Below are 23,918 nucleotides of genomic sequence, written 5' to 3'. Positions count from 1 at the left end.
GTGAGTCCTATTGCAGTTTTGTTTGTTTGTTTGTTTTGATAGAGAAAGGAAAAGAATATAGTGGCAGTGGAGGCAGTGGTATTTTTTTATTATTAAATTATTTTAACTGACCTGATACTTATATTTGATGATCTTTCTCAGAAGGTCAATGGACCTGGTTCTTAAAAAGGAGTAGGCCCAGGTAGCACAATATTTATGTTTAAAACTTATTTAATGATATATTAAGTCCACTGGAAATGTTAGCCTATTTATCAAAGAGCCTTAGAACTGAGCGAGAAAGTAGGAAGGAAATTGTAGGACATCAGGAACGCGATGGGGTGGAGGCGGTTTGCAGAGAGGTCTCAGAAAGAAAAGCCGCAGTCACTGGTGAGGCCTCCCTTAGAAAATGCAGCAGCCAGCCCCAGTCCTTGATCTTCTGCCAGCATGTACTGAGGAAACTTGCCACATCTGAATCTCACATTTCGGTATCTCTCAGGGCTGTTATCCCTGAAAATGCTGGCAGATACTCTTGACATAAAACAATAGGAATTCTGCTGTCATTTCTGCATTAGCGAGTCATAAAGCTCTGAAGGAAACCCCAGTAGAAATGTTTTCATCAAGTGCATATGAGAATATAATAAAAGACACAAAAAAGAGCAGATAATTTCAAAGCAAGATCGTGGCACCTCTGCATAGTACCTTACAAGGACAGAGTTAGAATCACTGATTTGAAAATAATGATGATGACGATGGATGTCAAAACAAAAATAAAAAACAACACAAAAAGTTCACCAAAACTTTGAAACCAGGTTCAAAGAATTATGTTAAGTAGATGCTTTTATAGGGTATTATCCAATAAACAGCCATACATCCCTCGAGTATTTTTCACCTCCCCTCCCTCTTTCTTCTGGAAGCAATCTCTGTTATCCTGTTATCGTTCAAAGCCTCTATCTGAGGACAACTCTCTTACTACAGGAACCTCCTACATTCTTACATTGGTACAGTGAGTGCAGCAGCTCTCCCTGGAAATAGAGTTGAAAGGCAACACAGTAGGAGCCACTCTCTGAGCTTCTTTAAGGGAAGGCAGGAATTGAGGAATACATTCTAATTACTGATGGCTCATCTTTTGTATTGAATTTTAGCCCGCTGCTTGTTCCAAAGCACCACCCTGGGTTTACCACAGTGATGATCTAAGGCTCTCAGTTTTTATGAAAATTTGTCATCTAGGAATTCCAAGTTCGATGATATTTTTTAACAAAGCTTAGACTCTTCAGTTGTTGAAGAATGCCAAAATCACATAATTTTTTCATCTTCTTAACTCACCTATTTAACTTCATAATGGGAGAGAGTTAATTGAATGCAAAGGTAATGTTGAAAAGGCAAAATTAGATTTCACTTATAAATTACTGTAATATGAATGCACATGCACAAATTCATATCACACTTAGATCTCAAAGAAATTCATTATAACAGATTCATTATATTATGACTAAGCATTTTTTACTTTTCTAAAACTATAATCTACCTACTCCTCAGGGCACATTTAGTAAATTATAGAACTGTTTTGGGGAAATATCTTTTTAAAACTGAAATGAAATGTTTTGGGAAAATATGTATTTTAAACTACACCAGTCTATCTCTCCTAAAGGAATATGATCAAGTTGAATCATTTGCATTTTTAAATTTGCAATGAAAGGTTTTGGTTTTTTTTTAAGATTTTATTTATGTATTTGAGAGAAAGAAAGAGAGCACGAGCAGGGGGGTGGAGGGGCAGAGGGAGAGTGAGAAACAGGCTCTCCACTGAGCAGGGAGCCCCATGTGGCTCTATCCCAGGACCCAGGGATCATGACCCAAGCTGAACGCAGATGCTTCACTGAACGAGCCATCCAGGCACCCCAAAAGGTTTTTGGGGTTTTTTTTAGGATATATTTATTTATTGGTGGGGGGGGGCATGCGGGGTGGTGGGAAGGAACAAAGGGAGAGGAAGAGAGAATCTCAAGCAGACTCCACACTGAGCATGGAGCCTGATGCAGGGCTCCATCCCACGACCCTGAGATCATGACATGAGCCAAAATCAAGAATTAGATGCTCAACCAACTGAGCCACCCAGGCACCCCTATTAAAGTTAAAAAAAAAAAAAGGCAACAGGAAATGCACAGTATTAAAGTTTGATTTATATCTGGTTACTGCACAGATCTTTTGAGACTTGTCAACATAAATGATCTCAAATACAACATATTGGGTAGAAAAAGCAAGTTATTATATAATTTGTTTACACTTTAAAACACACAAAACAACACTGTATATTCTAATGGATGCAATGTATAATCTAATGGATGGATGTAATTTCAGGGAAGGATTCACACCTACCAGGATAGTTGTAGGTGGATAGGTAAAGAGATGAAAATACAATAAGGCTTTAGCTATGTCTCGAATGTTTCATTTCTGAAAATAAAGTAAGCCAAGGCAAGCATGGCTAATGTTAGCATGTGTTAAATCTGAGTGGTACACACCGGAACCTATGAAATTATTTTCTGAACACTTGAAATCATTTATCATTTTAAACATTTCTAATATAATAATATTACAGAGTATTGTTTCAAGAATAAAGTAAAAAATTTATTTCTTAAAAAAAGTATGATGGCAATTCAACAGAGGGAATGTAGTTATGATACTGCAATAGTATCATTGCATGGTGACAGATAGTAGCTAGACTTGCAGTGAGTGTAACGTAATGTATAGCATTGTCGAACCACTATGTTGTATGCCTGAAACTAATGTCACTTATGTGTCAACTAGACTTCTCTGGGTTTTTTTAAATGGAGGAAATAGTAGCATCTGCACAACCAACTCAAACTCTGTGATGGCTGTCTTTACCAGACATAGACGAGTGCACTGCCGGGACTCACAACTGTAGAGCCGACCAAGTGTGCATCAATTTACGAGGCTCCTTCGCCTGTCAGTGCCCTCCAGGGTACCAGAAGCGAGGAGAACAGTGTGTAGGTAAGTACAGCAGAGCAGTAAGCAAAATCCTGTCCTAAACCTCTTATTTGTTTAAACCTCAGTCATTCAAAACAAAGCACTCATATTTATTTGGAGAATGATAGCTAACAACTGCTTATTCTTTCATTGACTACTGATCCATTTTCCACATTAACAAGAAAGAGCTAACCTTAAAGGGTGAGCATATTCTGGATATCAAAGTGTTGGTTACATGTTAGACTAAGCAAAAGCAAAAAATTGGAGTATGAATGAGACCACAAAAGCACCAAGAAAATAATTTTAAATTAGCTTTTTGGGGGTCATAGCACCAAAACATTGATGATGTGACCTTCAGTCACTGGTTCATAAAATAGCATAGCTTATAGGGCACATGGTGAGGTTCAAATCCCAGCTACCCCTCACTCACTTTGAGGCTTTAGACAAATGACAGATACTCAAGAGCTCATGCGTGTGAGTGCTTAGACGAGCTGTGTGCTATCATTGTGTGATGAGTTAACAGACATGTACTAAACATTTGTATGTTGCATGTGGGTACAGTGTTGGGAATGCAAAGCCAAGTACAGTGCATGCCTCTACTTGAGAGCTCTACTTAAGCTACCTGAGAGCAGGAGCCAGTTCTGGTTTGTGTTACTCCTGTCTCCCCAGAACCTGAAAAGTGCCTGCCAAGTAGATATTCTGTGCATTTTTTTTAACGACTGGAAGAACACAGTATGAGGAGGCTGACTGGCAAATGAGAAGTAAAGAGTAAAAAGTAAATGTGTTCTGGGTTCAGTCATGAGGTCCAGCACTAAGAGTAAAACTTTCTTACTGACTCCCTGTGTCAGTTGTACCCATATGATATTGATAGCGATTTACATACTACCTTTTAACATACATCCGTGAAAAGTACTTGTTTCCTCTTTGAAACAGAGGATAAGAATATGGGGACAGGAAGCTAGCATTAATTTTCACCCGACAATGTTCATTGTTGATGTCAGGATTTCAACATTGAGCTCCTCATGGGCCCTGGCCCAGTTCTGCCCGCCATGGGGCTGTGCCCAGGTGCTGGGGTGAGTGCCCAGCCTCTGAGGAAGGGCCAGGCTTTGTGTGACTGAAGCTGTGATTTAGGAGAAGATTGTGTGGAAAACTCTACAGGCACCAAAGTTTTGCCCAATGGATTAGTCAGGAAAATAAACAATTGAGGGTATAAAAGGTACAAAAAAGAACTAACTCAACCTACTATGGGAAAAATTGAAGGGTTTAAAATGTATGATTATAGCCCAATATGATATGTCAGGAGGAAACATTCCTTTTTTTTTTTTAAGATTTTATTTATTTGACAGAGAGAGATACAGTGAGAGAGGGAACACAAGCAGGTTGAGTGGGAGAGGGAGAAGCAGTCTTCCCGCTGAGCAGGGAGCCCGATGCAGGCCTCGATCCCAAGACCCTGGGATCATGACCTGAGCTGAAGGCAGACGCTTAACAACTGAGCCACCCAGGCACCTAGGAGGAAACATTTTTAAATTCAGATCTAATCATGTGGCTTCCCTGCTGTTCTCCTCACCCACAGAACCAACTCCACATTCATCAACAGAGCATATAAGGTTTTTCTCCATCCGATCAGCTCTGTTCTGTGAACACCCTTCTCCCCCAAAAATATTACACTGCAGCCTTGTCCACTAGTTATAGTTCCCCACATACATCACACAGTGTCACACTTTAGTGCCTCTACATAAGCTCTTTCAGCACCAGGAACATGCAGCCCTGGAAAACTCCTATTCAATTTCCAAATCCCAGCTCAGGGTCACTTCCTTTAGGAAGTCTTCCATGATTTACCCAGACATGATTAGTTACTCCCTCCTCTATGTCACTACTTCTCAAACCTTGATGAGTCTTTTTTTTTTTTTTAATTTCCAGTCTGTTGCAGATCAATACTACTATAAAGTATAATAAAAATGTTGTAGTAACACAAATTGTTATTCCTAAACACATATTCTCAATTTCTGTAATTATTTGTTGCAGACTGATCCAAATAGTCCCTGGACCAATAGTGGTCAGCAGGTCACACCTTGAGTGGAATGGTGTTCTTTCTGTCCCTTGTATAGCTTTCTACTGTTGATCTTATCATTCCATGCAATAATGTGTTTTCATGCCTTTCTTCCATGCTAGACAGGGTATACTGTACGTATTTATTATCATCATTATAAAACTGAAGTGCCAAACACAGTGCTTACAAATAACAATGACTCAATGGATGTTCACTGGTTGAGAAGACATGAATCATTTATTCATCAAATATTTACTGAGGGCTGACTATGTACCAGAGACTGTTCTAAGTGCTGGGCCTTCCTGGTAAACAAACACATTTTATAGAATCACGTCCCTTATGGAGCTATTAGAAGGGACCATTTATACAAATCAGCTGTCAACACTGGCACCTGGCTATAATACTGGGTACAAGGAAGAACTACACTAAAATTGCTCTTAATTAGCATAAAGTCTATGCTCATTCAACTAATGTTTATCCAGCACTACTATGCCACACCCTGTTCCAGGTATTAAGTACACAGCAGTGAACAGACAAAAAAATATTTTACCTTCACCTGAAGAGGAGACAGGTCTTATCTGCCATGCATTATAGTGAGGGAGACAGATAAGAAGCAAATAAACACATAACACAATGTGAAGGAGTGTCAATGGCTACAAAAAAAGAAAAATGGCTACAAAGCAGGAAAAGGGGACAGAAGAAGCCATTTTATATGGACAGAGATGACCTCCCTGAGATGACACTTGAGCAGACCCCTCAATAAATGAGGTGGAAAGTCATGACCATGTCATTACCATTTATTTCCATATTCAAGTGAAATCAAATATATTTTGTAGCCTATTAATAATAGCTGCCATTTATTTTTACCTATTTTTTGTGAGGAAGTTTGCCTATATACTTTCATGTTATCCTCCCAACAAGTGTACCACATTGCTATATTATCACTTACAGAAGAGAAAATGGAAGCTCTGAGAGGTTAAGACCATGCTAGTAATCGCCAGAACAAAGATTCATCTCAGGTTATTCTGAGGCCACTTGAGCGTACCGCCTCCCACAGTTTTAGTTAGAGGAACTCAGCGTAAAGTATTGTTTTGTTGTCATGTTTTTACCATAAGGTAGTGTCACTACAGTCTTAACATTGTACATGCACAATTGTTATTTTAAATTACACACACCATGTTAGAGTTGTCACAAAGTGTAGAGTTAATGAAATTTTATTACACCTCTACGATGTTAATCCTACTCCACAAGTTCTCAACTGACCGTCCTATAGTTGGAAATATTTATCTGAGAAGAACACAGCCTGGAGCACTTCGTCAGAGTGTCAGAGGGCACTCCCAAGAGGTCATTTGTTTAGCATCCTACTCCTTCCACAGTGTTCTTTCATTTGGTTCGCACAGAAAATTCATAGGATACACATAGAAAGCATTACTATCCACATTTAACAAAAGGAAAAACCAAGATACCAAACATTTATGTGACTTGGCCAATGTCACCAGCTGAGCGGCAGACCACGCCTCCTTTCTCTTAGTTTTATGCTACATCAGTCTATTCTTCCACAGTCCTTTTTTTACTTCTGTCAATACGGATAATCTTCTAGATCCCAGAACTAACAAATATATTCTCATATATATGTGAAATAGTCTTCATTGCTTTTCTGTCTTTAAATCTCAACCCACTCAACCAGCTTTATGAAATCTTGTTTTAACATCTCACTCAACTGCAGAATGCAAACCAAAGTATATTTTTAAAAAAATAAACCCTAATTTAAAAAGAGAGAGAATGACTTTTAAAATGAGATTTTTCTCCAGCTAGGTTTTCTAGATAATGTTCTGCTGAGAAATATAGAACCAACAGCTATGGATAGTCAATAACGTGGTTCTCTTTGTGTACCTGATAACCCAGACATAGATGAATGCACCATCCCTCCATATTGCCACCAAAGATGCGTGAACACACCAGGATCATTTTATTGCCAGTGCAGTCCTGGGTTTCAGTTGGCCGCAAACAACTATACCTGCGTAGGTAAGATTTGGGGGAACTGCCATACTGACTGATTTCTGTCTCCAAAACAAATGTCAGGGTATGTTGCAGTATTTTTGGTTTTCTGTGCTCTTGAATGAACTGGTTTCCGTTATCTTCCCTGAATAAAGCTGAAAAGACAATAACTAATCTGTTTCTTAAAACACATCAAGATGTGAATGGAAAACTTCATTAACCTTGGTTTTTGTTCTTCTCTGTGGGGTGTATCAAAAATTTAAAAAACTACAGATCAATTGATATACACACACCAATTAGTCAACAGTGTGTGATATAAATGCTGAAGGTGCCAATGGGTTACTGTAAGTTCAAGTACATAAATTTTCCACTGAAAGTCCATCTGATTTTTACATGCTTCTTCTCCCCTTTCAGAATGCAGTGTCACGGCGCACAATTTTAAGATTGGCATGACATGGAAAGAATCTAGTGCAGGAAAAATGCCTTTTAACAATATTTTCAGTGCCTTAGAGCATTGCAAAACTCTGTATGGGTCTCAACGGCTTATGTTATAATTGTAATGGAATTTAACAGAACCCATTTAAAAAGTAATAAATAGCACAGATAAATCTTCACCACAGCATGCTGAGAGACGGTATCAGTATGAATGTCTTATATCAATTATTTATAGACTTGGCACTTTGCATCTGAACAACAATAAAAGAAAATAGATACTGGAATGTGTATTTATTAGAATCATTAAATTCTTTTGGAAAGATTCATCAAACACAAAACTAACTGTCATTCCCAGAAAGAAATATTCTGGTTTTTCTAAAAGAAGTGCATGACAAACGTTTGAAGTTATTCCAGCAAATATGAAACCTGAGTGGATGCTCTCCAGTGAGCTTCTGCAGGGCAAAGAATCCAACCCGGGAATCATTCACTTATCATTAGATGGCATTGGTACAAAACAGCAAGGATGTGTTAAGACATAGATATATAAATGTATATAATGTTTTCTTTCAGATATAAATGAATGTGATGCTAGCAATCAATGTGCTCAGCAATGCTACAACATTCTTGGTTCATTCATCTGTCAGTGCAATCAAGGATACGAGCTGAGCAGTGACAGGCTCAACTGTGAAGGTAAAATATTTTCCAAATAATTTGTAATAACAGTTCAATCTGTATAATTGCTGTTGCTTTATCCAATTATGTACCTGTTTATGAAAACAAATTTTTCACCATGGAAATTCTATTTTAAAACCCAGTTAATTAAGTTCAATTATAACATTGGCTTTTTAGTATGTTATCAAGAAAAAGGAGAAGGAACAAAATAACTAAAATATTAGATGTAGGCTGGGTCTAATAATTAGAAGGGGTGTTCTAGTGTCTTGCTTCTCAAAGTGATCTGATGGCCAGCAGCGCTGACACCTCTTTGTCTCTACTTGGGAGAAATACAGATCTCAGGCCCCGGACCAGACCTACTGAGTCAGATGATGCATTTAACAAGAATCCCAGGTGACTGGTATGCACATTTAAATTTGAAGAGAGCTCATTACGTGTCAAGAACATTAGAATATAAACCAAGAGATCTGTCCTCTAGTCTTTCTCCTGCCACTGTGTGACTTGGACACATTTCATAAGTTTCACTTTCCACATGAGTAAAAAGAGGGCCATTTAATTGGAAGGATGACCTTCAGAGTCCATTGCCCATGCATGTTCCACTGTGCCATTCGGAAGGCATAAGACATCCTGAGGGGAATGCCATTGATACTTGATGTCTCTGACTTCCTCCCAGCTTTACTTGGGGCTACAAAGATCACACCCTACCCAGAGAGGTCTCATATCATGCCACTATGTTCAAAACCAAGAGGGGCTGGCTCTGGACAGCTGCCTCTGCCTTTCTGAGCAAACTGTAAGGACATTACCATTGAGAAATGAAAAGCATTCTTCCTCTGAATTCCCAATTCATTCAGTCTGCTCAGTCGGTATGGTTAGGTCCAAGATTTGCCAAACTCTCAGCAATGATTGAGTAAAACTGATTGTAAGCAAAACTCTTTGGTGAAGTTCTAGAGGAAATAAGCTGATATTATAGAATTTTCCCTTGAGTTTTTTACAAAGTATTATATTTCTGTTTTAGAGTTTGAGGTATTTTTACCCTCTTACCTTATCTTTACAAATAATACAAGGGAGTGACCTGTAAGTTTTTCAACTCTGTGTCCCTGCTCTTGTCTGATTCAATAGACATTGATGAATGCAGAACCTCAAGCTACCTGTGTCAGTATCAATGTGTCAATGAACCTGGGAAATTCTCATGTATGTGCCCCCAGGGATACCAAGTGGTGAGAAGTAGAACCTGTCAGGGTAAGTTTATTGTTTTCATATCTGTTAAGTGTTCATTTTTAACCAGAAAAAGCAGGGAGAAAGTTACAGGATGCTCTACCATAGACTTTCATTTTTTCCCTTTTGAATAAAATCTGAGCTGTTTTTTCCCTTGCTCATCATGCAATATGCACATCTCATAAAAAGGGAATTATTCAGTTAACACTGACTTTTTAAAAACTTAAAGTAACTGTTTTTCTTTCTTAAGACATAAATAATTTTAATAAAATATTGTATTGATATCTCTTCTATATAACCTACATAATCTCTATGATATACATCTTCTAATGACCTGCCCAGAAAGATTCAATTATTAAAATATTTCACTGTGAATTTGAGTCTAGAGAATAAACTTAATATGTGGGTTAGGCAAACCTCCAACCAGTCTCATATCCTCTAAAACACCGAGATTATGAATTGGGCAGTAATTTAGGTGCTGAGAAAATCAGCCTCATGTGTATTAAAATGTGCTTGAATTCTTCAGCAAAAAAACTATTGATCCAAAAATAGCTAATATACTAGGGTCCGGTTTTAAAATAAACATTCAGGTGATCTTCATACCTACACACCTTCAATGCTACATGTAGTTTCAAATTTCTTTAACAGGAAAAGTCTGCTCAGATAAAACCAAAAGTATAGTTAATCCTAGAAAAGCTAGTATAGACAATTACATTCACATAAAGCAGTGAAAGAGTGGGGAAAAATGACTGAACTTGAAGACAGAAAATTTGTTTGAGTCCTAGCTGTACTGCCTTCTATCTGTATAATCTTGAACAAATTATCAAATGTCTCTAAGCCTCAGCTTTCTCATTTGGAAAAGGAACGTGTGAGCATGAAATGAGATAACATACATAAAAATTATTTATAAACTATAAAGCCTTACAATCCAAGATGTTTTCATAAAATTTATTTAGCAATGTAAGTGACTAGTAGCAAATCTGCCCTAGAGAGTCCTCTTTAATCAGAACTAAGAAAGGACATACAAGGCCAGTAAAATCCTTTAAGAAAGAAAAAAAATCAAGGAAAGGAGACACTAGGGTCTCCTGGTCTACATCATGATTTTACAGGAGAACATTAACTCAGAGGAACACCCAGGACCCGGAATTTTATAGTATGCATATGATCATTCAACTAGACTCCAACCACTAAGTATGGGCATAATCAGAATGCCATTCATTGCACAATGAACACCTTTATATCCTTTTCCAGTTTCCTAGAGACTCTAATGTTAATTGTGGGAAAACATTGCATTCCGATGATTTTATTTTCTGAAGCCTGAGACTTTTAATATGAATATTACATGGAGGAAAATGTTAGCCAGTGGGATATGTTAACCAATTTCTCTGGAGTCCTTCAAATAAATGTCTATTTGTTTTTGATCATAAATTGGATTTGGTACTCAGCAAAAGACAGAAGTAAAAATTAACATACAGTGGAATCTTACCTTCCTACTCTATGTATATGGAAACATATCTGTTACAATTAAAGGTGAAAAATGTACTGGAATTGCAAATAAAGGATTCATGAGTGTTATATCTTGAAGATATGCAGCTCCAGAATGTTTGGTTAAGCCAAAACATTTTTTATGAGAGAGACTTAACATTCTTTTAAGGTACAAAGCAATTGGTTTTCTCCACTAAAATTATCTCTTCCAAGCCTCATCCATAGACTAAAATAAAACTGAAAGAGGATGGATTCTTACTTTTACCCAAAAGGCTTATTTTGAGGATGAAATAACTGTTCTCATTTCCACAACCTTGCAAAAATGAAAACTCTGTGTGTGTTTGGGTGTGATGGGGGAGGCCACAGAGAAGAAGACAGACAGAGAAACAGAGACAGAGAGAGAATATACATACACACAGACACACATTCATCAAATATTTTAATACTATTAATAATTCCTGAAAAACATTGCGGAATGATTAAGATATTGATTATGCTAGACTCTAAATTAATGGAAGTAATAAATGAAATTACTACATAAAGTTTCCTTTTGCCATTCTTGGTTTCCATATAACAGACCAGTCTTAGTTTTCCTTGTAGCTCACAGCATCTTTATTTTTCAGAGAAGTGAAGAATATTGAAAGAACAAGTCAATTATTATTTCCTCTAAGAGAAGAAATCTAAATTCTTCTAAATTCTTTCTTTAGCCATAGCCAGTCCAAAAGAAGACACTTTGTAAAACTGACTCTTGGAAACTCTTGGAAACTTTTCCAGTCTCTTCTTGGGTTCCAGATAGCTTTGGCCAGTTTGGAAGCTAAAAGAATTTTTTTTTCCTCCAAACAAAAGGCATGGAATTATTTTCATTTAGAGGATGTAGTACCTTACAGTGGAAAGTTGCCTGTCACTACCTGTATGAACTTGAGCCACTTACTTAACCCTTATTTGTTTTTCCTCCATGTCAAGTAGAGATAATATCTTTCTCATCTATGTCTACATGATTTCTGTGAAGAGCAACTTGCTCATTTTAATATTTCTTAAAAGCCAGGTGCCCCTGAGTCCATTAATCCTAGGTAATAAAGGGATATAAAGATGGATACTATAGTCCTGCCCTGAAGAAGTTTATAAGCTAATAGAAGGGTTTCAATAATGCAAAGCAGAAAGCAATAAAGCTCCCCCCAAAAGAACATGGGGTGTAAGAATTCTGATAGGAAAAACAGATTGAACCCCAGCAACTAGCCCATTCCTGGCTTGCAGCAGGGATTCAGTACATTACTTATGGAATAAATAAGTTAATGAATGAAAGTATCTGGTTATGAAGTGGAAAGATTCAGAAAAGGCTTATAATGGATAAAATCTAAATCATTATTCAAATGTAAAGGGAAGTAGACATAGCTAGGGATGTGAATATTAATATAATTTTCATTGTTGTTGTTCTAGTAGTAAATACAATGTCTCTCTAATGGAAGTGTTCTCTCAGATGTCATCTGGAGGCTCCTATTTCCCAAATCCAAAATCAGTCCTTGTCCAGCCTGACCTTTCTACAGTCCTCTTTTTTCTGGGACTCTTTCCCCTTCTGGCTTTCTGCACTGCCTTTTTCTGGCTTGCCTCTCACCACAGCCCTTTCTTTAATTCCTCTTCTTCCACACTGTCTCTAAATAGCTATGCCACCCAAGGTGAAACAGATCTAGACAGATTTAGGTTGTATGGGGATCTGGGCTAAGTTTAATGTGCTTTTAGACACAAGACTGAGTAGGACCTGAGTTCATTGCATTTAATTGAGGACGGATGTAGCTGAGTCATTCCAGACAGATTAGTATGTGTCATTTTATGATATTTTTATCAAGCACCTATTGTTCATCTGTTAAATTCAAAGCCAAATGTTAGCCGTTGACCATGCTTATATAAAAGTGAAAGACACCAATTCTTGCCCTTGGGGAGATTGTAATTTAGTTAAGAATATAGATATAGCAATAGTTAATTATAAAATAAAATGGAATTAAATAAGAGATGGATAAGTGCACTGGAAGATTAGAAGCAGAATAAATTCTGCCTAGAGGGTTAGAAGGCTGCAGAAAGAAAGAGGCCTCTCAATTTGGCCTTGAAGTGTGCTGGTTAGATGGGATTTTCATGGTTGGGGTGTAGAGGGCCTTCTAGGCTGGGAAAGCAGCAAGCAAAACCAATGGGGAGGGCATTTGACTGACTCAGGAGCTTCCAAGAGAGGTAAAGCCTAGAGGTGTTTTGGTAAGCAGGGGATGCGGGTGGAGACTTGATGCTCTGGAAGTGGATTACACTGTCCGGAGGAAGCGCAGCACAAGAAGTGAAGCTATGAAGTGTTATCACAATTTACCTAGGTGGGTAAATTCTTTGACCCTCTGTGTTTACAGATATAAATGAGTGTGAGTCCACAAATGAATGTCAGGAAAATGAAATGTGTTGGAATTATCATGGCGGCTTCCGTTGTTACCCACAAAATCCTTGTCAAGATCCCTACGTTCTAACATCAGAGAAGTAAGAAAAATCAGAGCTTTTGAAAGTGAGAAACTTCTGATCTTCCCACACTAAACTGGAAAATACTTTTGTTTTCCTCTGCAGCCGATGTGTTTGCCCAGTCTCAGATGCGGTGTGCCGAGAACTTCCCCAGTCTATAGTCTACAAGTACATGAGCATCCGATCCGATAGGTCTGTGCCATCAGACATCTTCCAGATACAGGCCACAACCATTTATGCCAACACCATCAATACTTTTCGGATTAAATCTGGAAATGAAAATGGAGAGTTCTACCTAAGAGTGAGTAGTCCCCTGAGGGCAGCCATAGCTGTTGGGAGAGGTGCAAGTTTGCTGTGGTTTGGCAGTATTCACTTGGAAGAAAAGCTAACATTTAAGTTTTTATGTGCAAGCATTGTGTAAGGTCTTCCTGTGTGCATTATCTCATTTAATCCTCTTGGTAACACTGTCAGATAGATACTAAATATTTCATCTGCATTTTTACAGAACAGTGAGACTCAGATATAGTAGCTTCTCTAAAGTCACTCAGATACCAGGTTGAAGACTCTAATGGAGTTGTGTGTGACCAACAAAACACAAGTCTACACACACATACACACACAGTCCAAATAGATACCACAAATCAGTGATAGTTATTTAATTATACATAGAAAAAATAATTCCTGGAGAGCTTTTCAAAAACCATAAATTCCTTGTTGTTACAAGATAATTTACATTCACACCAAAACTGAAACCTGGAAGTCCTTGAGCAATGGCCCCAACCCCCTGCACCAAATGTGCCAGTAGTTGTACCCTTCTTGCAAACTTCTAGGCAGACAATGCGAGGTCACCTTTGTGTTTTCCATTTCTTGCATTGCCTATATGAAATCTTTCTCTGAATTCTGCCATTTCTTTCTTCATGGTTATCTTTCCTTCCCTGTACTCCTGCCTCTCTTCCTTTAAACCTTTAAACCCCTGCCTCTCTTCCTTAGCTCTTAGTACCCCCATATCCCTCCAACGGCTTCCAAGCAGATCTCCCTGACTCCAGTGCCTCAGCCTTCCAGGCCCCAGGCAAAATCTCAGCAAGTTCATTTTAGGTGAAAATTCTGACATATTTTAAATACGGCTCACCACTTCATGTGCAAATGATGGCACCCCACCAAGCAGTTTGCAGGGTTCCGGTAACTGTTTCACGCTAAGGATGTTATTCATCCAGTTACAATTTTCTCAAAACTCCTTTGGGCACTCTTAATCAAATTTTAAAGTCAATATTTCATTTTAAGAACATGAAAAGTAAATTGGGAATTTCATCCTTGTGGTAAAGTTTACAGATTTTTAATGTTTACATGTTTATCCCATTCTTTGATATATTAAGTTCCCTTCCAACTCCAGAATTATGTGATTCTGATTCTTTGCCAGTAAATTAGAAATGATTAATTTCTCATGACCAACTTCTGAAGAGAAAGATCCAACCCCAAATTTATTACTGTTCTTTTTTCTAATAGCTAAGAATAAACTTCTTTAACATTTGATGCTTTAAATTTGAAATATACTAGATATTTGTAAGAAGTTTACTCTAAATGAATTTCACACAGTTCGGATAATACCAATTTAATAATTTTAGCCCAAACAAATAACATTATTTGTACCCATGGCAATAAAATAGGTTCATCTCAAAATCTTTTTTAAAAATAGTTTTCCACTTTGAACTTTTAGCTATAATTTAAGAAAATAAAATTTCTAGCATAATCAGCAAACAGTTAAGCAAAGTTTCAGCATGTTATTTTCCTTGCAATAAACATAGCACTTTAAAAGTTTTATGATTCATATCAGTGCATTTATCGACTTGATATTTTCAAATATAAATTCTCACAGTGTTTTTCTCAAATAAAATCTTTTTTTTCCATGAATGATATAAAACATTGGCAATTTTGCTAATCCCATAGTTAAATATTAAGTTATTTGAAACAAAAACTATTTGAAATAAAAAGTCATTTTAAGATTATTTCTTATCACATAATTCAAGAATTAGTTGGGTTAAATCCTACAAAATTTCTCTGCTGAAAATCCACTTGTGTAGAAGGCATTTGATGCATAAGAATCAATCAGGCCTTAATTAAGCACCTATTATAGGCTCAGCCCCATGCCAGGTGCATGTAATACATACTCTCTTATTTTAAAGAGCTTTAAATATTACGTGGGGCAAAAGTTAACATATATGGGAGGGGAGGGAGAAATTTTTTGTTTAATTCCATGGTCCAAGACATCAAAGAATTAATGTTGGCTGGAAAAGTTAAAGAATGTTTCTTGATGGTCATGATACTGGACCTGATCTTTGAAGGGCCTGTAGAATATAGGATTTTCATTAATTCTTTTTGGGACAGTACTGAGAAAACCTTCTTCCTTAGAGAAGAGGACATACAGTAAAGAAGTAGTACATAAAATTGAAGGTAGAATACCATCCTCCCCATCCATGCCACCCGGTATCTATGCCTTATTGAGCCTATTTTCTTCATAGCCCTTATCACCACTTTGCATAGTATTCATTGGTCTATGTGTGTGATCTACAGTGTGGGTGTAATGAGAACAGACTTTACCTGTCTGTTCACTCTTCTATACTCAGCACAAGGAATATACTTAGCACCTAACAGGTGCTCAAAAAATATTTTTAAATGAATGAATTAATTCAGCTAGTGCCTTCGAGGTATTACTATTACCTTCAACGGGCAAGCATCATTCTGGGTCCTGGAGACACAACAGTGAATATAACCAAGCCAATTCCTGCCCCAGTGGAGCTCATGGTCAAGACATTGAGCAAATGCTCACAAGTATGCTGAATGTTATAATAGGGAGTTGCAAGTGCTCATGAGTGCCTACCAAATCAACCAGTAAGAAGATAGGAGTGGTCTGTAAGCCTCTGAAAGAAGTGGAATTAAGCTGAAGGCTAAAAATTAAAGACTAGCAAATGGAAGGAATAAAAAGCAGCCCATTTGGTCTGAAACTCCCAAGTGCTGCCAGTGGAGTGGCTTGAGAGGAGCCTGGAGAGATGAGCAGAGCCTAGATCACAAAATGCCTTACAGATCATTTTAAGGTTTCAGGTAGAGAAGATGCTGTCAGATTTTCATGTTAAAAGATGATGCATGGCTACACTGCAGAGCCTGGATTGGAGTGGGGCAAGAATAGAAATGAAGAGCAGTTAATAGTTCAAGAGAATGGGGTGCTATGGTGGTAGCAGTGAGTCCAAAAACAGTGGACAGATTTATGAAGATATAGGAAGAACTACATGACTTGGTGAGTCATTTGCTTTGGGGAGGTGGAGGGAGAGGAAGCACCAAAGATAACTTCCAAAGATAAGTTTCTGTCTTGAGCAACAGTAAATGGTGGTGGTGCCATTTATTAAGATAGGGAAGAAGGAGCCAGTGTAGAGAGGAAGGTTAGTTCAATCTGGACATCCTTTCAGTTTGGACCCTTCTTTTTCAGTAGGTGACTGCACCTCCTATTCTTCTGAAACCACTGAGGCCAACAGACATGAATTACTTGAACTTTCCATTCACCCACTACAAATTTAGGTTCATGTGTCCTCCTTCATACCTTATCCCTTGAGCTTTCCAAAGATAAGTTTTAACTTCTGTCAATCAAGGCCAATTCACCACCTGTATTCTTCCTTCCATCTCCTCTAGAACCTTGTTCCATCAAACTCCCATCTGCCTCCTACATCTTCAGCTTGCCTCCCTGTAGATGTTGCCCTCTCTCTGCTCTCCCTTCCCACCCAAGTTTCTTAAAACAGAGCCTATAAACACAGTCTCTGCTTTCTCACTTCCTATCACCCTTCTATCTTCTTTTCCCATTACCGTACTGAAATTGCTCTGAAAAAAGCCACCAATGACATCCATACTGCTAACTCCAGAGGGCATTTTTCAGTTCCAGTCTCCCTCAGCCTCACTACTGTATTGGATACTGCTGGCCATGCATCTGTTTCCCACTTAATCATCTGTTTCTTCTCAGCTTCCCTCAATAGCTTCTCTTCTGCCCACTCCTTAAATATTGGCCTCTCCCAGATCCATCCAGTCTTATCACGTATACATTCACTCCCTTGGTTTACTGTCCACCCACTGAAGTGACTGCTAAATCCTAATCCACTGTCCCTACCCCTGCTTTCCTCTGGCATTCAGATTCACACATCTACTAACCTGCCCCTCCAACTCATGTCCCTCTCCTCTCCAGCACCCATCACATTCTTCAGCAAAATGAAACTGCATCCAGTTCTCTTGAATATACTTCTTTACAAAACTTCCAATTATCTGTGGTGACTCCCCTCAATGCTTCAAGTTCCCTCCTCTTTTTCCCCATATTTTTCACCTTCATGTATCTTCATACATAACCTACATAACCTCATATATCTTAGCATTTGCTATGTTCTACTGAAATTAACTATTTACATGTCTTTTTGCCTACTAAAATGTAAACAAATGCATGATGCTAAGAAGTGAAAGATGATAACTTTGTTTACCAGTTCAAAAATCATCACATTCTTACCTGAACTACAGTTTCTATAAAAGCTAGTACTACTCAGTAAAAGTGAAGAGAAACATTAACAGAGAGGAATGAACAGAAAACACAAAACTATCAAAAAAGCAGGTCCCTGTAACTTGGAAAATTAAAACTCTAATGACTATGTGTAGACAAGGGGAAAAGAACCAAGAAACGTTGAAACCAAGAAGGAATTAAGTAGTGAGTTTTGTCCTACCATCAAAATTCTTCCCCTAATTCTTATAGGACTAGGTATAGTCACAAACAATAGAAACTCCAATTGAAGAAAAATTTTTCTCTCCCTCCCTCTTTTTCTTGTATTTTAGCAAACAAGTCCTGTAAGTGCAATGCTTGTGCTGGTGAAGTCGCTATCAGGACCAAGAGAATATATCGTGGACCTGGAGATGCTAACAGTCAACAGTATAGGAACCTTCCGCACAAGCTCAGTGTTAAGATTGACAATAATAGTGGGGCCATTTGCATTTTAGTCTTTTAAAAGAGTCCACTATAGGCATTTAAATCAGCCAAAGAATATTGTTACCATAAAGCACTATTTTATTTATAGACATATCTAGTACATCTACATCTATATGCTGTACACTCACAAATAATTCAAACAATTACACCATGGTATAAAGTGGGCATTTAATCTGTAAAGATTCAAAGTTTGTCTTTATTACTGTATGTAAATTAGACATTAATCTACTAAACTGATCTTCTTCAAGAGAGCTAAGCATACTCTAGCCAATGAAACTTGGATTCTTTTCTGTAAAAGTGGGACAAAGCAATGATTATCTTCTGTGGTGCTTAAGGAAACTTACTACAGCTCCACTGACAGTCTCATTAGGAGGCAGCCATCATAACATGAACAGCATGCAAGTTCAAAAGAATGAATTTTTTAACTGCTTTGTAAGAAAATGGAAAAAGTCAATAAAGATATATTTCTTTAGAAAATGAGGATCTACCATATTTGTGTTGGTTTTATTTTCATTATCAGTCTAAACACAGTTGTTTATTACTTAGTAATAAACAATTATTGTATATCATGCTGGTTTCTGTTGAATATTTTAAATTTTGTCAGAAATTTTTTATTATGAATGTAAACAAAAAAGTAAATTCCCAAAGTGAATAAGTTACCACTGAACGATTATTATACTGAGAAATCTATGAAGAGGGATGAGAAAACAAATTCTTTTTAAACTATATTGGAGTTGACCTGAAGAAGCAAATTCTGTGTATTCGTCAGTTCAAGCTGCTATAATAAAATACAATAGACTGGGTGGCTTATAAATGACAGAAATTTATTTCTCACAGCCTAGATGCTGGAAGTCTAAGATCAAAGTGCCAACATGGTCAAATGTGGGGAGAGCTGTCTTCTGGGTTGCAGACTCGTATCTTCACATGGTAGAAAGAGAGCAAGAGAGTTCTCTCAGGGGTCCCTTTTATAAAGGCACTAATGTCATTTATGAGGGCTCCACCCTTTTGACCTAATTACCTCTCAAAGGCCTCAACTCATAATGCTATCACATTGGAAGTTAGGATTCCAACATTTGGGGAGGACACAAACATTCAATCTATAACACTCGGTAAATGTAAGACTATCCCTGAATTCAGGTCTTTTCACAAGATGTAGAACAAAATGAAGAAAAGGTATTGTACTGAGGAAGCTTTAGCTTCTGAATAAAATTAAAACTCTAAAACTTCACTTATGACTAAAATTTCTCATCTTTATATCTGATGGTCATAGAGGAAGAAAATGAGAATGGTTCTTACTCTTGGCATCCAGAGTGATAGGGAACTAAAGCCAATTGCCCTCCCTCTGAATTCAAAGAAAAGGTTTTATGTTTAATTTGTTTAAATTGTAACTGCTTCACTTTGATGTATCATATTTTTGAATAAAGATAAATATTCTTTTAGAGGATCACTCTATCTTTGGAGGTTTTTTTAAGTGTAACCAATAACAGTCAATATAATTTTGTCCAGGAAAAAAATTTGTTATAGCTGCCGAAGCAAGAACGACCACTTGATTTTTTTCTAATAGGTAATCTAGGAGATAAGGAAACAAAAAGACTGCTAAAATGATGCCACAAGAAGGTGTGCATCTGATTTTCTCTTACATCCAGTTTCAAAACACATATGAATAATCTCTGACACCCAGGCAACCTCGACCCTGAAACAGGTGTTTCTCAGAGTTGACTAAATGTGCAGTAATTGTCAAAAATAAAGTTCATCAAGAAATCAAGAAACAAAACACAAACTTCTTGTGTGAGCAGAGAATGGGCTTTTGTTAAAGGGACATTAAAACAGTGATGAGAGAACAGGTCTAACCAAGAGCCACACAAGGAAGCAGAATAAACCGCCAGCCACAACACAGCAGGACTATTGAGTGCGTTCCTGTCACTCCATCCACATGATTACTTGCAATCCAGGTAAATTAAGGCTTGATCTAAACTTTTCTATTTTTAATCAGTCTATTGATTTTTCTACATACAGACACAGTCCTCAAGTCAATGATGGGAATGGTGAGAGTTTAAAAAGACAGTCTAAGACCTTCTTCCAACAGATTTTTCACTCTTAAATAAGAAGGCAGCATCTATAACTCTGCAGAAGATTACAGAAGAAGAAACAAATTTCTCTGAAACATTTATATATAAACCATGGCCCTCCACCCTCACCTCTAAGCATACATATATTATTATATAATTACATATTATTATTATATAATTATATGTTATATATTATAGAATAATATATTTTATGTTACATGCAAATATATAAATTAGTATTTCTGTATTATATAATTAATATGTAAAACATGTTATAACATAATAATTTATAAACTACATTTTAATAATAATAATAAAATAATTATATATATGTACATATATATCTGGGATATATAGAAATCATTAAATGCAGGGGCACCTGCATGGGGCAGTTGGTTAAGCGTCCAACTCTTGGTTTCAGCTCAGGTCATGATCTCAGGGTTGTGAGATCGAGTCCTGCATCAGGCTCAATGCTCAGCGTGGAGTGTGCTAAAACTGTCCCTCCCTCTCCCTCTGACCCTCCTCCCTCTCTAAAATAACTAAATAAATCATAAAAAGGAAAGAAAAGAAAAGAAACCAAAAGAAATCATTAACTATATGCGAGATGGCTGCCCTTTCATCCCAAAGCCTAGCCCTATTCACAAATCATAGACAGATGGAAAGGGTTGATATAGTGAAATGTCACTGATCACTGATGTGATTGCTTTTTTATTAATTGTAAAATACAATTCATTTTAAAGTGTACAACTAAGTGGCATTTAGTACATTACAATGTTATGCAAATATCAACACTACCTAGTCCCATATCCATTATAAACCCCATATTATCCATTAGCAGTAATACCTCATTCCCCAACCCATAAACTGTGGTAGGAGTTACCACTAACCTAGCTTCTGTCCCTGGATTTGCCTATTCTGGACATTTCATATAAATAGAATCATACAATAGGCACCCTTTTGTGTCTGACTTCTTTCATTTAGCATGATATTTTCAAGGTTCAGCCATGTTGTAGCATGTATCAGTACTTTGTTCTTTTTTATGACTGAATAATATTCCATCATGTAGACATATCACACTTTATCCATTTGATGCTGGCAGGCTGGGTCCAAGGAACCAGAAGGGGTCCTACAGGACCAGCCAAGAGGGTGCTTGGCTTTGTGCAGGATGGAAATCAAAGGTGAGCCAGCAGAGGGTGAGAGCAGAAGACAGAGCAGATACAGATGGAATGTCTGGGAGACTCAGAAAGGAAAGGAGAGAGTGGTCTTTGCTTGGGGTTTAGAGATTTTTACTGAAGATTGTGGTTTGGTGTATGTGTCTTCTCAGGCAGCCAGGAACCAGTTAGAACAAAGACAAGGACCGAGGTGTTATTTCTTGGAACAGAGGGTCATGTCATCGGGATGTCTAGCTCTTATGGTGGTCTGGAATACGCATATGATGGTTTCGTTTGGTCATTCTCACTTTGTCCTTCTTTAAATGTTACCTATTCTAAAGAAATCATTAACACCTTGTTCCTTACAAGGACATACACTATTGGCATTCTGAGGCATGTGTAAAGTGGGGGTACAGGTCCTAGCAAGAATAAAAACAGGAAAAGGAGCAAAAAGCAGATTTTTATGGAGTCCTTCAGTTTCCCTGTCTCACATTCATCAGTTGATGGGCATAAATTGATATGTTGTTTCCACCTGCAATTCCTTTTTGTCTTACCTACAAAAAGGAAACTAATTCCTAGATGATTCATCCATTAATTTCATGGCCTAAATCACTCATTTTTATTTTCATTTTTAACTAAAAAAAAATAGCCAAGTGAAAAAATATATTTTTTATTCACAGAAGCAAAATCCTGGAAAGAGCTTTGGAAAGCTAACATGTGAGTTCCCTTACAGGTACAACCATTTTCAGTAAACTTAAAAATCTCCTGTTCTCTTTTTAATGTAATTTGAAATTCAAAATAAGGTAAACATCGTCACTAAAAACAAACCAAAGCAGTAAGACAAAGACCTGCTTTGTTTTCAAACTACACATGACTCCCTCCTCCTTTTCTCTGAGAATCACTGATTTAAACCAGTTCCCACAGATGGGAATTACAAGACAAATTCATCTCAGAATCATTATTATTCAGCAGCAAACATTTATTGAGCAACTTATATAGTAATCCCTTCCAACACTGAAGAGTGTGATGTAACATTAACTACTTGTGAGACATAGCTTTTGAGGCCTTGCTTTCTTTATCCATAAAACTGAGATATTGAAACAAGGAGCTTTTCCAAATTTAACAACTGTAACTAATCCCTACCCCTGGGCCACACTGAGAGATAAGGTAGCTTGATCTGCCAAATTTTTTAAAGCATCTGAGCATTCTTTGTATGCAGTGGCTATTGGGAAGCATTGGACATGGATAAAAAAGAAAATTCATAGGGCCTTCCCCAAAATAGGTCTTCACACTGTGAGTTCGTTATTGGGGCCAAGGACCAATTTAGCTATAAATTTTTAAATTACAGTTCAAAATATTTTTTTTGCCACTCAATCTGGTTAAGTATGCATGTTTTTGCTTCTTTTCACTGATACTGGACTAAATACTCATGTTAAGTTAAAAGTCATTTTGCCTTGTTTCACCAGTGAAAGAAGTCCAGGCATGGGTTCCCACACTTCCAAACATGCTTCCAGGGAAATATCTACATTCTTAGTAAGTCTCAGTAATGAGGCCACAACTAGTTGTTTCCATCATTTCACCATTCTGTTACCATACCTGGGCTCAGAGACGTCCATGCTCTCTAACTGAACAATTACATTCTGACAGTGATTAGGAAAGACCTCTTGGTTGTTAAGATCGCCCCAAAAAAGAATAAGTTCCCTTCAGCTGCCAAATTTCCCTCTTAACTGGTTTCTTTAACAACTTGCAATCTCCACCCCCTCCAAACATAAAATCTCTTATTACATGCACTTCTTTTTAATAATAATAATAATAACAACAACAACAATAACAGGATTCTAAATTTAGATGCCACCTAGTCAGCTTATCTTATTTTTAAGACTTGCTCAAGGTCACAGTTTGTTAAGCAACAGCGCAGTGCCTAGAATGCAGGTCTTCTGATTTAGATTAGGCTCTTTTCATTGGCCATACTCCAAATTTCAACACCAACAAGCAATCCCTTTCTTTTCTGCAAAGCGTCCACCCCAAATTGTGGACCAGCTTTGCTGATTACCATGATCAGTTGTCACCACTGCTGTTATATGCAATTGTGTTGAAATAACACAGATACCAACCTGATTCTGATTTACTTCTTAAACTTTAGCTGATTTGTTCTCTTTAAAAACTCCAGAGAGGCAGAAGTCATCATGTTACACAAAATACTCCTAAATTCTAGAAATTCAAAGTCAAGAACCAATCATGTAGACCTTACCATACTGGATAGGACAGCAATTCCCCAAAAGGTAAAGTCTATTACTAAAGATCCAGATGTAGCTCTCTACATGGGGGAGTTTTGAGAGCAACAGTGGTGAAGAGGGAATGAGGCTAACACTCTCCTGGTTCAGAAGCTGGGC

At 37.4% G+C, this 23,918-nt stretch overlaps 1 protein-coding gene across 1 annotated transcript in view; it reads left to right on the top strand.

The window, feature by feature from the left end:
• EFEMP1 (EGF containing fibulin extracellular matrix protein 1) overlaps window positions 1–18,783 on the top strand; it is a 57,768-nt gene extending 38,985 nt beyond the window's left edge. Inside the window, exons 5-11 of the mRNA XM_002914034.4 lie at window positions 2,860–2,982; window positions 6,914–7,033; window positions 8,012–8,131; window positions 9,233–9,352; window positions 13,198–13,321; window positions 13,406–13,601; window positions 18,155–18,783. Coding sequence (XP_002914080.1) covers window positions 2,860–2,982; window positions 6,914–7,033; window positions 8,012–8,131; window positions 9,233–9,352; window positions 13,198–13,321; window positions 13,406–13,601; window positions 18,155–18,316 — 965 coding nt within the window. The 3' untranslated portion in view covers window positions 18,317–18,783. The remainder of the gene's footprint in view (window positions 1–2,859; window positions 2,983–6,913; window positions 7,034–8,011; window positions 8,132–9,232; window positions 9,353–13,197; window positions 13,322–13,405; window positions 13,602–18,154) is intronic.
• The last annotated feature ends 5,135 nt before the right edge of the window (window positions 18,784–23,918 follow it).

The sequence above is a fragment of the Ailuropoda melanoleuca genome, chromosome 4, assembly GCF_002007445.2.
Source record: "Ailuropoda melanoleuca isolate Jingjing chromosome 4, ASM200744v2, whole genome shotgun sequence".
In the NCBI taxonomy this organism is placed as follows: Eukaryota; Metazoa; Chordata; class Mammalia; order Carnivora; family Ursidae; genus Ailuropoda; species Ailuropoda melanoleuca.
Note: the sequence above shows the minus strand (reverse complement) of the source record. Positions and strands in the feature narration are given on the sequence as shown.